Source organism: Caloenas nicobarica, chromosome 14 (genome assembly GCF_036013445.1).
Source record: "Caloenas nicobarica isolate bCalNic1 chromosome 14, bCalNic1.hap1, whole genome shotgun sequence".
Taxonomy (NCBI): Eukaryota; Metazoa; Chordata; class Aves; order Columbiformes; family Columbidae; genus Caloenas; species Caloenas nicobarica.
In genome coordinates, this window is record NC_088258.1 from 1,593,743 (window position 1) to 1,607,639 (window position 13,897).

At 54.2% G+C, this 13,897-nt stretch overlaps 1 protein-coding gene across 1 annotated transcript in view; it reads left to right on the forward strand.

The window, feature by feature from the left end:
* HS3ST6 (heparan sulfate-glucosamine 3-sulfotransferase 6) overlaps positions 1–696 on the forward strand; it is a 29,651-nt gene extending 28,955 nt beyond the window's left edge. Inside the window, exon 2 of the mRNA XM_065644863.1 lies at positions 78–696. Within this exon, the coding sequence (XP_065500935.1) occupies positions 78–696 (619 nt within the window). The remainder of the gene's footprint in view (positions 1–77) is intronic.
* The last annotated feature ends 13,201 nt before the right edge of the window (positions 697–13,897 follow it).

The window sequence follows — 13,897 nt, forward strand, 5'->3', positions numbered from 1 at the left end:
CCTCCGGGAGCCGTGTCCCCGTTGTGGCATCAGGTTGGAGTGGCCTCCAGCCCTGACCGTGTCCTGTCTCTCCGCAGGAGCCTGATGCCGCGCACGCTGGAGGGGCAGATCACGATGGAGAAGACCCCCAGCTATTTCGTCACCAAGGAGGCTCCTCGGCGCATCTACAACATGTCTCGGGACACGAAGCTGATCGTGGTGGTGAGGAACCCGGTCACCCGGGCCATCTCGGACTACACACAGACACTCTCCAAAAACCCCACCATCCCCAGCTTCCAGGCCTTGGCCTTCAAAAACGTCAGCACGGGACTGATCGACACGAGCTGGAGCGCGGTGAGGATTGGGATCTACGCCAAGCACCTGGACAACTGGCTGCAGTATTTCCCCCTCTCCAAATTCCTCTTTGTCAGCGGGGAGAGACTCGTCAGCGACCCGGCCGGGGAGATGGGCCGTGTCCAGGACTTTCTGGGTCTCAAGAGGGTGGTGACGGACAAACATTTCTATTTTAATGAGACCAAGGGCTTTCCCTGCCTGAAGAAGCCCGAGGGCGGCAGCAAGCCCCGCTGCCTGGGGAAATCCAAGGGGCGGCCGCACCCCAAAATCGACGGGCAGGTGGTCCAGCGCCTGCGGGAGTTTTACAGACCCTTCAACATGAAGTTTTATCAGATGACAGGGCAGGACTTCGGGTGGGACTGAGCTGTCCATGAGGCACAACAATGCACCAGGACCCATCTGCCTGGTGGTGCACGGAGCCAGGACCATGGTCCGGGGATGCTCCCGGATGCCGTGGTCCAGGGATGCTTCTGGATGCCGTGGTCCAGGGATGCTCCTGGATGCTGTGGTCCAGGGATGCTTCTGGATGCCATGGTCCAGGGATGCTCACGGATGCTGTGGTCCAGGGATGCCCATGGCCACCCCACCAGCAACTTCCTCCCTTCGTTCTAATTTATATTGGACCTTTTTTGGCCAGAAACGGACCTTTCTGGAGTAGAGAGAAATATTTAAGAAATAAAAACACAGATGACCCCTCTCCCTTCCCTGACCAGATTAAATATTCTTCCATATAAATCTTGCTAATCTGTATTAACCATTCTGGGTGGTGAGTGGGAGCGTGTGAGTGCGTGGGTGGGTGCGTGGATGACAGCTCTGCCATCCACAATAAAAGATTTGGAAACCAGCTGGTCTCTGGGCCGTGCGGCCAGTGGGGTTTTGCTAAAGCCAATTCCAGTGTTGAGCACAGGCAGCGGGCACCGTGGGGCAGTGGGTGAGGCCGGCCGAGCAGCAGACCCCAGGCACCGGGTATGTTTTGCAGACAGAAAATAGTCCGCAGGAATTTGCTAGTGAAGACAGACAATTAACGGCACTAGTTTTTGAATAAATGCCAGGTCCAGAGTTAGGGAGAGGGAGTTTTGTGTCACATACTTTCTTATGTTCTTTGAGTAACCCAGCTGATAAAGCAGAGCATTTCTAACCCTCAGGATGAATATCTCTGCTTCCCCTAAACTCAGCCAAGCAGAGCAAACAAAAGCCCCAATCTCTGACCTTTCGGTTCAATAATCTCAATAGATTTTCAAATCCGTGGCCATAGAGAACCATCACGGGAGGCTGCAGAAATTAGTTTAATCCGAATTAACTAGTTTTCCCTTAATTAAAGATGGGGAGGAAACATTTGATTAACCTCTAATATCTTATTAGTGACTTGTATTTGTCTCTTTAGTGAGCTAATTATGTGTTTTGAAGGGCCCTCAGGCCCTGCATTGTTTGCAAATACGCTTTGGCTGTGGTTTCTTCCATCGCAGCATCCCCAAGCTGGCCGTCCCGCTAGCCGTGCCGTTGCTGCCATCCTCGCTGCTCCTGCCCGGGGTGACGGAGGCGGCAGGTACCGCTTCTCCTGGACTGCACGCCCTTTTTTCCCAGCTCTAGGGCAGTTTTTATGCCCCACACAGCTCTCCCCGCTCCCATGTCCTGGCCACCGGCACCTCCTTTGTGCCAGTTGGAGGTGACACGTATTTTCTGTCCCAAAGCTCTGGGCTGTCGCTGAGGTCGAGCACGTTTGCCCCGTTCAGCCCTTGGGCTCGTCTGGTCACTGCTGGGACAAGTGACAGGTGCGGTGACAGGTTTAATATGATGTTGGAGTTAATTGCAAAGAGTTGCCTATTTCTGTGTGGGGAGTGGGACATCGTGGTGTCGGTCCATGCGCTGGGGACAGACACAGATGCCACCGGTGTGCTGCCAGAGCCTGGGGGTATTAAGAAACTGTGATCTTGTAAAAGAATAGTAAGAAAAGATGCAATCTAGACTGCTTTTCTGCTGGTTAAAATCCCAGGGGCCCCTGAGCGATGCGGCATTGCCGGGATGGGCTCAGCGCCCCGTGTCCCCCGGACTGCGGGTGCCCCGGCCACCGACCCGCTGGGGGTTGGATGTCGCAGCCGCTGGAGCCCGTTGTCATCCTGGCTGGCAGCTCCGCATGATGGACTGCACTCTGCTTGTTTAGGTTTTGTTTCCAGCCACGACATTCGACCAAATTATTCTCCGCCAAGGGCTTTAAAGTTTCCCAAGTGCCTGTGAAAGCCTGGAAATGCTGATAGTGATCCTATTTCTCAGCTGAGTGACTGCATTCAGCCCCAGCCATATTGATATGCAAAACGTTAAGGGTCTTGGTTCTAAGGATGGTTTCTGTCTGCCCTGTGAAAGGGAACCATACTTTTTTAAAGCCCGGGCCTTTCTGAAACCACACAATACCATATAGACTGTGCCATTTAAAGCATCTGAAGCGACCCAAAATGTATTGAAAGCTTGCTTTGCGGACTCATTAAGACTACTCAATAGGTTCTGGCAAATACGGTGCCGGGGCTGACCGCACGGATTAAGACTTTTGAAGTGTTACACAAACCCCCTGCCTAAACTAATTGCTGCCCCACAGCTCATGAGGTCAAGTATTTGTATTCATTGCCTCTGAGAGGAGCCACTTCTGGGTCTGTCCAGGTGAAGTCTGCACTTCATTAGATCAGGACAATAAAAGCGGCTTTGGGGAGGAAGTGGGAAGGTGCCAGGGATGAAATCACCCGGCTCTTGCTCAGGTTTGCGTCCGTCCACCACGGCAGCGTTTTGGGTTGTTTCTGTTGCTTTCAAGTGGAAAAGCCCCAGCGGAGCGATGCAATTCCAGCCGGAGCTGCTCAGTGCAGGAGGTGGCTGGGCCGGTGGCTCTGCCAAGGTCTGCATCGCTCCCCGGTCACCTGCAGCACGTGGGATGCAGCACCCATGTCCCACTGTCGCGGGGGTTTCGGCTCCAGAAGCCAGGTGGTGTGCACGGGAAGGGCTGGGGTTTGGGAAGGGCTGGGGTTTGGGAAGGGCTGGGGTTTGGGAAGGGTGGGCATCACTCCAGCAGCAATTGCTGGAAATTCAGTGTGCTCCCCCAGCAGCTCTCCACCGGGATGTCTCGTTCCACAGATTCGAGTGGGCTCCCTGCACAGGCAGGACCGGGATCCCATCGCATGCAAGATGTATTTATCTTGCTTATTCAAAGGGGAAACCACCTTTGTCTTGATTGCCTCACTCTCTAATTAAAAAAGGAGATTTAAGTAAAATCAGCAGCTGATTTTCTGAAGGTGTCAGTGGCACCTCAGCAGAGGCTCTCGTGCTGCGTCGCCGAGAGCCGAGGACAGCTGAAGAAACTTGGCCTCTTCATTGTAGATGCTTTGGTGGAGCTTATTCAGGAGCCTTTTCCCTGGTAGTGGAAATTGAAGCTCAAACCCCCTTTGCAGTGTCTTGTAATCAGGGCTATCAGCCCGTGGACCCTGATTTTTGGTGCTTCTGCTGCCGGGCTCAGGCAGGGGCCGAGGGGTCTCCCCCGGTGGGACCCCCCGATGCTGCTGGGCAGTGGCACTGCCGGGGACCCCCAGCTAAGGGCTGCCACCGCTCACCCCACTGCACCGCGGGGTCAGGAATCACTTGGAAATGCCCCCAGAAAACTCCTGCAGAGGCTCAGGGATGGGCGCCACCGCTGTGTCGTTCTGCACAAAACCTCTGCAAATAAAGTTATAAACAAGGTGATGCTGAGCGGTACCGATGTGTTCTGTGTGACCGCTCCTGCGCAGCGCTGGGCTGGGGAGCTTGCCCCTCCATCCCAACCATGCCGCGAGCCTGGAAGAACAAGGTTGCGAGAGCCTTCCAAAATGTTTATTTACTCTGTTTTCTTTTATACCAAATTTAGGACGACAGAAGGGAGAGAACAAAAATAGAATTTAAAAAAAAAGCTCCAAAGGGAAAAAAGCGGAACTTCCCTGCCTTTGTATAGGTGTGGAGATGCAGGAGAGCAGCAGGGCTGGTCTGCGATGACACTTTTCACCCTGACGTCCCCTGGGAACATTTTGCAACCTGTAACAGGGAAAGCTGCGCCTTTCCCTGCAAACACCCCATCCACCCCCATCCGCTGGTGCAGCTGTGCTGGGCCCACACCAGTCCCCAGGTGGGGCTCGTGCTGCTGGTGCCGGGGGCACCTGTGGGTTATAAAGGGGGGGACCGAAGAGTGGATCCTCCCTGTGATGCTGCCTGAGTGTGGAGGGTGCAGGGGGTGTCCTGGCTTAGGGAGCAGGATCTGGCAGGTAAGGGGGAGTAGCGGGGAGGAAGATGCTGCTGGGGAGGTTGGGCATCCCTTGTGCTGCCTGGGGGGCCATAAGGGCAGCGGGGTGTTTGCGGTCATGTGCAGGGGGTGTTGGTGGGTGCTGCTGCATCTCAGGTTTTCCACTGTTCATGCTTGGGGTCTCTTCTCCCAGGTAACAAGTGACAGGACAGGAGGAAACGGCCTCAAGTTGCACTAGGGGAGGCTGAGGTTGGATCTGGGGAACAATTTCTTCCCCAAAGGGCTGTGGGGCATTGGAACAGGCTGCCCAGGGCAGTGCTGGAGTCACCATCCCTGGAGGGGCTGGACAGACAGAGATGAGGTTCTCAGGAACATGGGGCAGTGCCAGGGCTGGGTTATAGTTGGACTTGATGATCTCGAGGGGCTTTTCTAACCCAAATGATTCCACAATTCTACCTGCAAACCTCAGCCTTGTGCTGAAGGACATTGGGGGCTGTGATGCTCCTCGCCGCAGAGTGCACTGCCATGACCTCCCTTCCCACCAGCACAGAGAAAGGCTCCAGGGAGGGACGTGTGTGTCCCCTCATGGTGTCCTGCCTTCCTGCAAAGCCCCCCAGCACCACACGTAGCCCTCGAGCAGCACCTGGGGCTGTCAGCTCCTCCAGCTTCTGCTCTGGTTTCCATCTCTACGGGATCTTAACACACAGAATAAACTCCTGCTATATTCCCCAATAGACAAGAAAATGCCCACGCTGAGGGAGAGGCCGCTGTGATTGCAACCATGTGCCTGGTGGTGGCTTCCAAGTCATGCAGAGCGTGGGCTGGATCCCACATGTGGGCACAAATAAGCAGCATCAGGTGCAGGCAGCTCCGGGGGATGCAAATGTGCCAAAGAACACGGAGTACATGGCACTTGGGTCTCATCCTGGAGTGAGCTGGGCTGCCTTGATCCAACCTGTGCACTGGTTATAAGCTGGCTTAACTGGAGGTGAGACGAGCATAGCCCGTGTGCTCAGCCCCTCTGGAAGTCTGCGAGCAGGCAGCGAGATGCTTTTAGGAAAATAGTAGTTGCTTACTAAAATAATTAACCAAGTTACTTATTTGTGAGCAACCTGCTGGGATTCGTGCCTGTCCAGACTGGGACAGGGCATGTCGCTGGTGTCCCCACCGTGAGGGTCTTTCCAGGGGTCCTGCTGCAGGTGAGGGCTGGATGTCCCAGCCCAGGTTCCCCCGTCACCCCCATATCCAGACCCAGCAGCTCCGGAGAGTGAGTGGGAGAGACATGCAAGTGGTGTGGCTGCTGGGAGGAAACCAGCTACGCTAAGATTATGTGCATTTCTTGGTGCAAAAAAGAAAAAAGTATTCTTTGAGCTGTTTTGAAAATGCAAGCTGCTTCTCCGTTTGGATTTTAAATCTGTCCTCTGCATTCTAAGGGATGTGGGCTCTGAAGAGGGCACGGTGCCAGTCTCAGCCCCTCCTGTGCAGGTGTAACTCAGCAGCACCTTTTTCCCACTCCAAGAGCTGAGATTGCGGCCAAGCAAGGGGCTGGGTCCTGTCCGGGGGCACCCGGCCCTGCAGAGCTGCCCGCCCCTCGGCTAATGCGAGAAATATGTTGGTTGTTTTTTTGTTTTTTCTTTGATTAGAAACAGTGACTCGTTGCTTTGCATAATTAATCAATTTATATCAACAGAAAGAATAAATTAGTGTCTTTCTGGCAAGCTTTCCCCTGGCAGGAGATGAGCCCCGGGCCCTAACTGTGTACCCCCCATTGCTCCCCATGGATGTGGGGCAGTGGGGGACCCGTGGGATGGGATTCTGCCACCACTGCCCCTTGTCCAGGGACCGTGGGCACACAAGGGCAGGAGGAGGGTGATGGCCGGAGCCTTTGGGGTGGTTTGTGGCAGAGCACTGAGTGGTGCTGCAGCTCATCACACAAGGGCCAGTGTTAGAGGTGAGTAATGGTGCTGGAGGGTCTGATTTGCCCCATTGCTCCCCATTTCCTGTGGCAAGGCAGGGTGAAGACTATTGCCAGACAGTGAAGCTGATGCTCGTGGGCAGGACCGGGCTGGCACGGCTGCGTTGGCTTTGCCACAGCACCAGCATCCAGCTGCTGCCTCCAACTGTGCCTGAAAGTCAACAAGGAGAAAATTTTTCACTTTTTAAAAAATTTTTCTTTCTCTTTTTTTTTTCCACCCCATTTGGCCATGAGTGCAACTTCCATCTGCCAGCAGGGGCTGATTGCTGGAGAGACGCCCCGCGGCAGCCACAGCACGCTGCCGGCAGATGCCAGCGGGAAGGAAAGTGCGAGGGATGGGGGGCAGCGGGGGAGAGGCCGGGAAACTTCTGGTGGGGATGGGAAAGGGGCTTGTGCAACAGCCAGCCTTTAATTAAGGGTCTTTCAAGCATTTTCCCAGCTGTTTAACATTGCCTTGCCATATTGGAGTGGTTTAGAAGCAATGCTTCTCAGGAATGACTCCCTTCCTGTTGGCCCTGGGGATGGGTCCCCCCCAGCTCCCCACGCCTTCCAAAAAATGGGGTAGAAAAAAACAGGGCTATGCCTGGGTGGGGAGGGGTGAGGTGGGGGAGAAACCTGTTTCCCTGCCCTGGTTGCAACACCCGAGTGTCTTTAACACAGGTTCTGCAGCACCCAGGGTGATTCATGGGGGACACGTGCTGGTGGCATCGCTGGGCGCTGGGGGCACAATGTGGTCCCTCATCTGGCACACAAAGGCTGGACTGGGAGAGCTGGATCCAGCTCTGGGGTGCAACTTGTGCCAGGAACCAGTCCTGGGGCTGCGGCGCAGGGAGGTCTGGGGACAGGAACGGGAGGTCGAAGCTGCATTGGGAGAGCAGGAGCTCCTGTCTGGCAAGGTGGGCACAGCGATGGTACAAGAATAATGTCTCGTTTGAAGTGGGCAAATGCTGCTGCGCTGTGCTGCACCTGGGGCTGCACTGATGCTTTTTGGATTGCCTCTGGGAAAGAAAACCCCAAAAACAACAACAACAGAAAAAAGCCAAAACACACAAAACCATCCGAGTCAGAGAAGGGTCAGTCTGGAGTGACTTTTGTGTGTGTGCGGCTGAGCCAGTGCTGTGGAGCTGGAGCTGATGGCTCTGCCCCGTTTCTTCCACTGCAATAAAACTCAGCAAAAAGAGCTTCAGAGTGAAAGTGTTTGCCCACCCGCCAGCTGGGGGGATGCTTTGCTTTGCACGTAAAACTGCACAGAGGTGTTTATGCTGAAACTACGCAGGGACTTACTCTTTATTTTTAAGCTTCGGTCGCTCACCTAAATCCTTCTGGAGCCTTTTGCTCCTCCATCCCACACACCATCACCAGAGTTGCTTTGTTTTCAGAGGTGAGAGCAGAGATGCCCACCGGCTGCAAGGGTGGAATAGGTGCATGTCATGTTGTGCCATCCCCACTTTGCCAGGAGATTTATTAATGTAATAAAAGGGAGGAAAATGCCCCATGAATCATCGTTGCACCGGGACGTTGCGATGTGCTGTAAATAATGCAGGGAGCTGCTATTAGTGGAATGATGTGCTTCAGCGGGCGCCCCCAGTCCTGTTTCTCCTCTTGCATTAGGATTAAGCTTCTGGTCGCGGGGGGTCCTGGGGTTGTTCCCTCTGCTCCCCCATGGGCTGGGCTTTCCCAGCGTTTCCAGGCTCAGCGCAAATCTGTGGGTGCCAAACCCTGCAGCGGAGCACGCTGCACGCAGAGCTGCCTGGATTTAAGCGCCAGTTTCATGTGTTTCTCTGTAACCCGAAAGCTTTCTCTAGAAATGAGTGCAAGCTGACAGTCGTCCCCTGTCTGGGGTTTTTCTCCTCCTTCTGCCAAGGTTTCAGCCAGAAGCTGCGTTTGCAGAGGAGGTGATGCAAACCCAACTTGGGGTGTTTTGCTCAGAAAGGGAAAAATCCTTCTTTTCCAGCAAAACATCCCACAACTGCTGGAGTTTGGGCTGGGTGATGGGATAGTTGAGCACCTTCATCATCTTCCTCTTCCTCTGCACACCTCATCACAACGTTCCCATCTTGAGGCATCACACTCTGACAACCTCAATGCCATGGTTAGTGCCAGGGCTCCTTCTGCTTCTCCAGTGCTCTTTTCTCTTTGGAAAAAGTAACAATAAAAGCTAGAAGGCAGCTCTAACAGTGTAATATTAGAGAGGGCTGGAAGAGAAGTGCTGGGAGAAAAGGGCTCGTGCCAGAACTGTGGCATGGCTGGGGGTCCCAAGCATGGATCCGCAGCTGCTGCTTGGGGATGCAGGAATGGGGGGAAAAAAGCCCATAAAATCCACATTTTCTGGGCTTGGCTGCTGTGTGCCAATGTGCCGTGCTTGGGCAGGGGGAGGACAGGCTTACCCCGAGGCTGGCACAGCCTTTAGGACAGGTGTTGGGATTATTTAGACCTGTCTGAGCTGAAGGCCGGTCCTGTACCTGCTTGCGGAGGATGTGATCCTGGTGCAGGCTGCCCAGGACTGGTGCCTGTTGGTGAGCAGGACGTTGCACAACCAGGCAGCAAAATGTAGACACAGGCTGAAGCGCTGCCCAGAGCAAGTGTCTGGAACCAACAGAAAAGGTTCCAAGTCCAGAGAGGCTTTGCAATAATTTCCACATTCGGTAATTTTTCTCGAGAGGGGAAGAGAGGCACGCCTGAAATAATTACCCACACAAGCAGCCATTGAAATGCTCTTTACTGTGAGCACTGATCATTTACTGTATTTAACAAGGCAATTCTGGCTCTCAGCGCAAAAAAGCAAGCAATGACTAAAGCTCTTGTTTTCAGGATCCATGAGCCAAAGCATAAAAGTCTATCACTAGATCCAAGTCTGAGCTTGGCAACCAGCTCCTACCCGGGGAGTGGGCCAAGGTGAAGTGGTTCTGTTCAGTATCTGTGGGGTTTGGGGAGCACAGCGGGTGCTGGTCCATGCTGGGTGCACGGGGACATCTCCAGCAGCAGGGACTTTGGCTCTGAAGCGAATTGGGGTATTTTGCAGGAGCCTGTGGAACAAGAGAGGATATTTGGGGGGAGCCTGGCAAGGTGCAGGCAGCAGTGCAATGTGGGGACTTGGCTGCAGAGCCATCCAGCAGCTTGTGCTGCCTGGAGCTGGGGATCCCACTTTGGTCTCAGGCTGTGCTTGCTCCATTTGGGTCAGGGGCCAGCTACGTTGGAAGGAGCCGTCCCCTGGTGAGAAGGCGTCAGGGTATCATGCTCGTGCCAGGGTAGAAATTAGAGCTGATGAAAGCACCTTTTGTGCTGTGCTGTGTGCCACCCTGCTTAGAAACGCTGCCCCGAGGTGAACCGGGGTCAGCCTGGCCAGAGGTCGCAGCATCGCTGGAGATGTTCCTACAACAGCCCTGGAGCTGCTGTCACCCACCAGAGTGGGGTGGATCTTGAGGTGCAGGGTGCCCGTGTTAGCAGAACACAGGGGACACTGCAGGTGCCACCTAATGGTGCTGCAGCTGCTCTGTGTTGTGTCACCCAGGCAGGACGAGAGGACCTGGGCACAAAATCCACTCCTGATCTGCACAATTGGTTTGCTCAGCTCCTCTGGTCCCTGATTGGGGACCTTCTCTGAGACTGGCTTCATGGCTGAGGCAGGACTTTGATGTACGATTATCTTCTCTAGGAAGTGATGTTTTTGCAGCAAAGCCAAGATGAGTTGCTTATGTGTGCCCATTGGGACAGTGCCACACATACCATGTGGTGCAGGGGTCTCTCCTAAAAGCCAGCTGTGTTTCAGGTGCAGAGCAGCCTGTGGTGATGAGCAGCTGTGCAAAACCTGGAGGAGTGTCTGCTGCAGCACATCCCCTTCTGGGGGTCTTTATTTTACTCTTAAGGCTGTTGATGAGGCAGGATGCCGAGGTCAGTGGCACAACCTCTTGGTGTGAGTGTCCCATGGAGTCTGAGTGTTGGTGTCACGTCGTGGCTTTGCGCTCTGCTGCTGGCAGTCCCTGAGCCACTGGGAGAGCTGGTGTAACTGGGATGAGCTCTGCCTGGCGTGGACAGGCAGCTCCAGCAGTGCTGGTGGCAGCAGGAGCTGGGCATGAATTTGAGCCCAAAAGACTGCCTTCTTGCTGGTGTAAATCAACCTTGCTTGGTTCAGCACAGCCATATGATTGAGAACAGGTCAAGATCTGGTTCAGATCTTCCTACTTTGCTCGTTAAGCTCCTGTCCTTGAGGATGGTGTTGGTTCACCTTTGAGCAAAGATACATGAGTCCCGGTGTAGCAACGCTAAATCTATCCAGGCTTGTGCTTGGCTTTCCCAGATCTCTCTTGCTGCAGGACGGGGAGGGCTTCCAGGGACATACTTGGGACAGCTGAGAGAGACAGTTCTGCCTGGACAGCGTTATGCAGGGTCCCCGGTGTCTTTCCCCTGGAAAAAGTGTAAGAATTCAGAGACTGAAGAAATTCCATGGACATTAACTCTGCTAATCAAGCAACTGCTTATACACAGGGCTGTTATGTTTTGCCTTCCTCTTTTCCCCAAGTGGATTGAACACACACAAAAAAAGATCCTTGCAGAGAGCTTTTATTTCTAGCGGCGGCCTCCCGGCTGCCCCGGGGCACGTGGTGCTGAGGGTGCTGCAGGGATCCAGCTCCCGATGTGGCTGCGTGTCCCTCGGGTGCCTCCGCTCCAGCTCGGACGCAGTTGAGCGGCTGCTTTTTGTTTGTCATTGCCCTTCTGGCATTAACTGGGAGCATCCCGTGGTGGGTACAGGGCTGCATCCTGTGTCACCAGGGATGTCCCCACAGCACTGGCTGGGAACCCTGTGCCAGCCCAGGGCACAGCTGCTGCTGGGACCCACCTGGGAGCTGTGCTGGCTCTTTTGGCTTTGTTTGGGATGAAAAAGAGCATTTCAGGAGCAGCTCTGTCAGCCCTGCGCTGCTGGTGCCATCCTGGCAGCCCTGGGAGGGATGCGTCAGGCCCTGGCAGATGGGCGGCCTTTGGCCGTGTCCTCTGCTTGCTCGGATGAGTTGTGCTTGTTGGAATTATTTACTGCCGCAATCAATAAATACTATAGGCAGTGGGCTGTATTTCACGCACACAAGGCTGTACACATGCCGACCGCTGTATTTCAAGAGCGTAAAAAGCACCGGGGCATCAGCAGAAATTAAAACCAAACAGATATAACTTAGAACAATTTACACCCAGAATTTTTCAGCACGGGGGCAAGGAAGGAAAGAAACAATGTCTTCAGACAAGGTTCCCAGGCTGTGCTCCTCACTCACTCAAGCTGTTCTCCTGCCTTTCCTGGGGCGTTAGCTCGGCCGTCCGTGGCTCTGGCTTTGCTCCTACCTCCAGCCGAGGTGATACTGGCTGTTTCCCACCAGCACGGCCAAGCCACCTGCTCTCCCCACGTCCCCTCGCGCATGGGGACGCAGTCCCAGCCTGGCTGCTGCCACATGCACTTCAAGGGCTGCCTTGGCACATCCCGCCTGCCATCGGCCAGTCCCGCGGTGGCACTTTGGTGTCTGCTTTGCTAGGGAGCATTGAAGCCAGCAGCATGTGCTGCAGTTGCTCGTTGTTTGTTTTCCTTCAAAATGCAATATCGATCTAATTATATGAAAACAAACTATAATAAACAGAGGGGTTATTCGGTGCAAGCCCCTAAGCGCAGGCAGCGGGGGCTTGGTTCCCCTTCCCTCTGGTAGTGTTTAAGCATTTCCCCGCATCGGTGACGCAGACATTCTTCATAAATCAGCGGAGGTAGGAGCACATTTGCTCCCCCGTCTTTGAAGAGGCGTCAGATCTCCGAACAGAGGCTTCTTGCTGGGTGATCCTCCAGGGCTGTTTCTCATTTCCTTGTAGGAGGTGGGTCTGGAGCCCATTTTGTGCATTTGGGAAGGTTTGGTGGGGGAGAAGGAGGAGGAAAATGAATGACTTTGCTTCATTGACAGAAAAAAAAAAAAAAGAGCCTTGACACCACGAGCACTGTGCACCATTAACGTCCCACTGACACAATTATTTACCAGGAAGAGGCACATATTGATTTGGCAGCAACCGCACATGGCAGGGCTGGGGCTGCCGGGATGCTGAAAGGCTCCATCAGCATAAGCCAGGCTCCCTGCAAGCCTTAGTTTGGGCCTGATCCTGGCTGGGTTAAGCCCGTGTTACTTTAGGTTCTGCTGTGGGTTTTGCTCCTCTGGTGTCCCTGGCTTTGCTTCGTGCAAAGGTCTCTTGCAAGAGGGAATGGTGAAGGATAGCGACAGCATGGGATGTGTGTGGGACCCTGGATGGGCAGCTGCTGCTCTCTGCTGGGGGGCTCGGGCAGGGTCCCCACAGTGCCTGGAGGGTCCCCATTGCTGGGGAAGGTCCTGAGCTGTGTCTCTGCTGTGACAATGGGTTTTTTGCTCTGGTCACTTCTGTCAGCCCTCGGGAAGAGCCTCTGGGTGCACCAGCTTTTGGCTGCGGTCACTCCCTGGTGGATGAGGATGAAGAGCAGCTCCCATAGCTGAAGGGGATTGCATCTTCCCTGGTGCATTTTAACGGAATAAAAACTACCAAGGCAAGGCTTTAAGAGCCCCCAGCTTCTGCCGGTGAGCTGCAAGGGAGGTCGATGAGGAGGAAAGTCTCCTGTTCAGATCTGCTCAATTTTTACTGTCTTGGAGCAAGAGTTTTAATGCACGACAGCTGCACGGTGGCACAAGGCATCCGTCTCCATACCCAACCACTGTTGTAACCCTCCTAAATCTCTCCTGTGAGTGCATTAACTGGGAAGGGCTATCAGAGACAAGTCCCTGCACAAGCTTAAGTTCTACCTTAGGGCCAGGTTGCCTGGAGAAGAGGCTTTTCCAGCTAGCCCATCACCTCTGGCAGCATTGGGATGTTCCAAGTCTCTGAGGAGCTGGGGACTAAGGACAGACACCCGTTGGACATGCCCTGGGAGACACTTTTGCCCGGGAATGGCTCGGGTGCTGCCCTGGGAGAGCGCTGCCGGCTGCAGCCAGGACCGCCACGGTCATACAGGCAACCGCAGCAGGAAGAAACTCCTTGGAAGAATTTTAAGGAATTTATCTGGCAGTTTTTTAAAGGTAATTGTAATGTGAAGGTTGAGCTGGAAGATTTCTGCCTCCCTGGGTCATTTTACCGAGGAGCTGGCAGCAGGCAAGCTGCTGAGTGAGGAGTCGGCGTTGCCATATGGAGCTCTGCTCTGGCTGCTCGCTAAAGAAAGAACATCATACAGGGCCAGGACTTGGCAGCCCTTCTCCACAGAGACCACTTGTGTGAATAAATGTTACTCATCGGCGTTACTCAGGGCTGCAGGATCTGGCCTGCATTTGTAAAAAGCTGCATTTTGGCCTGGGTTC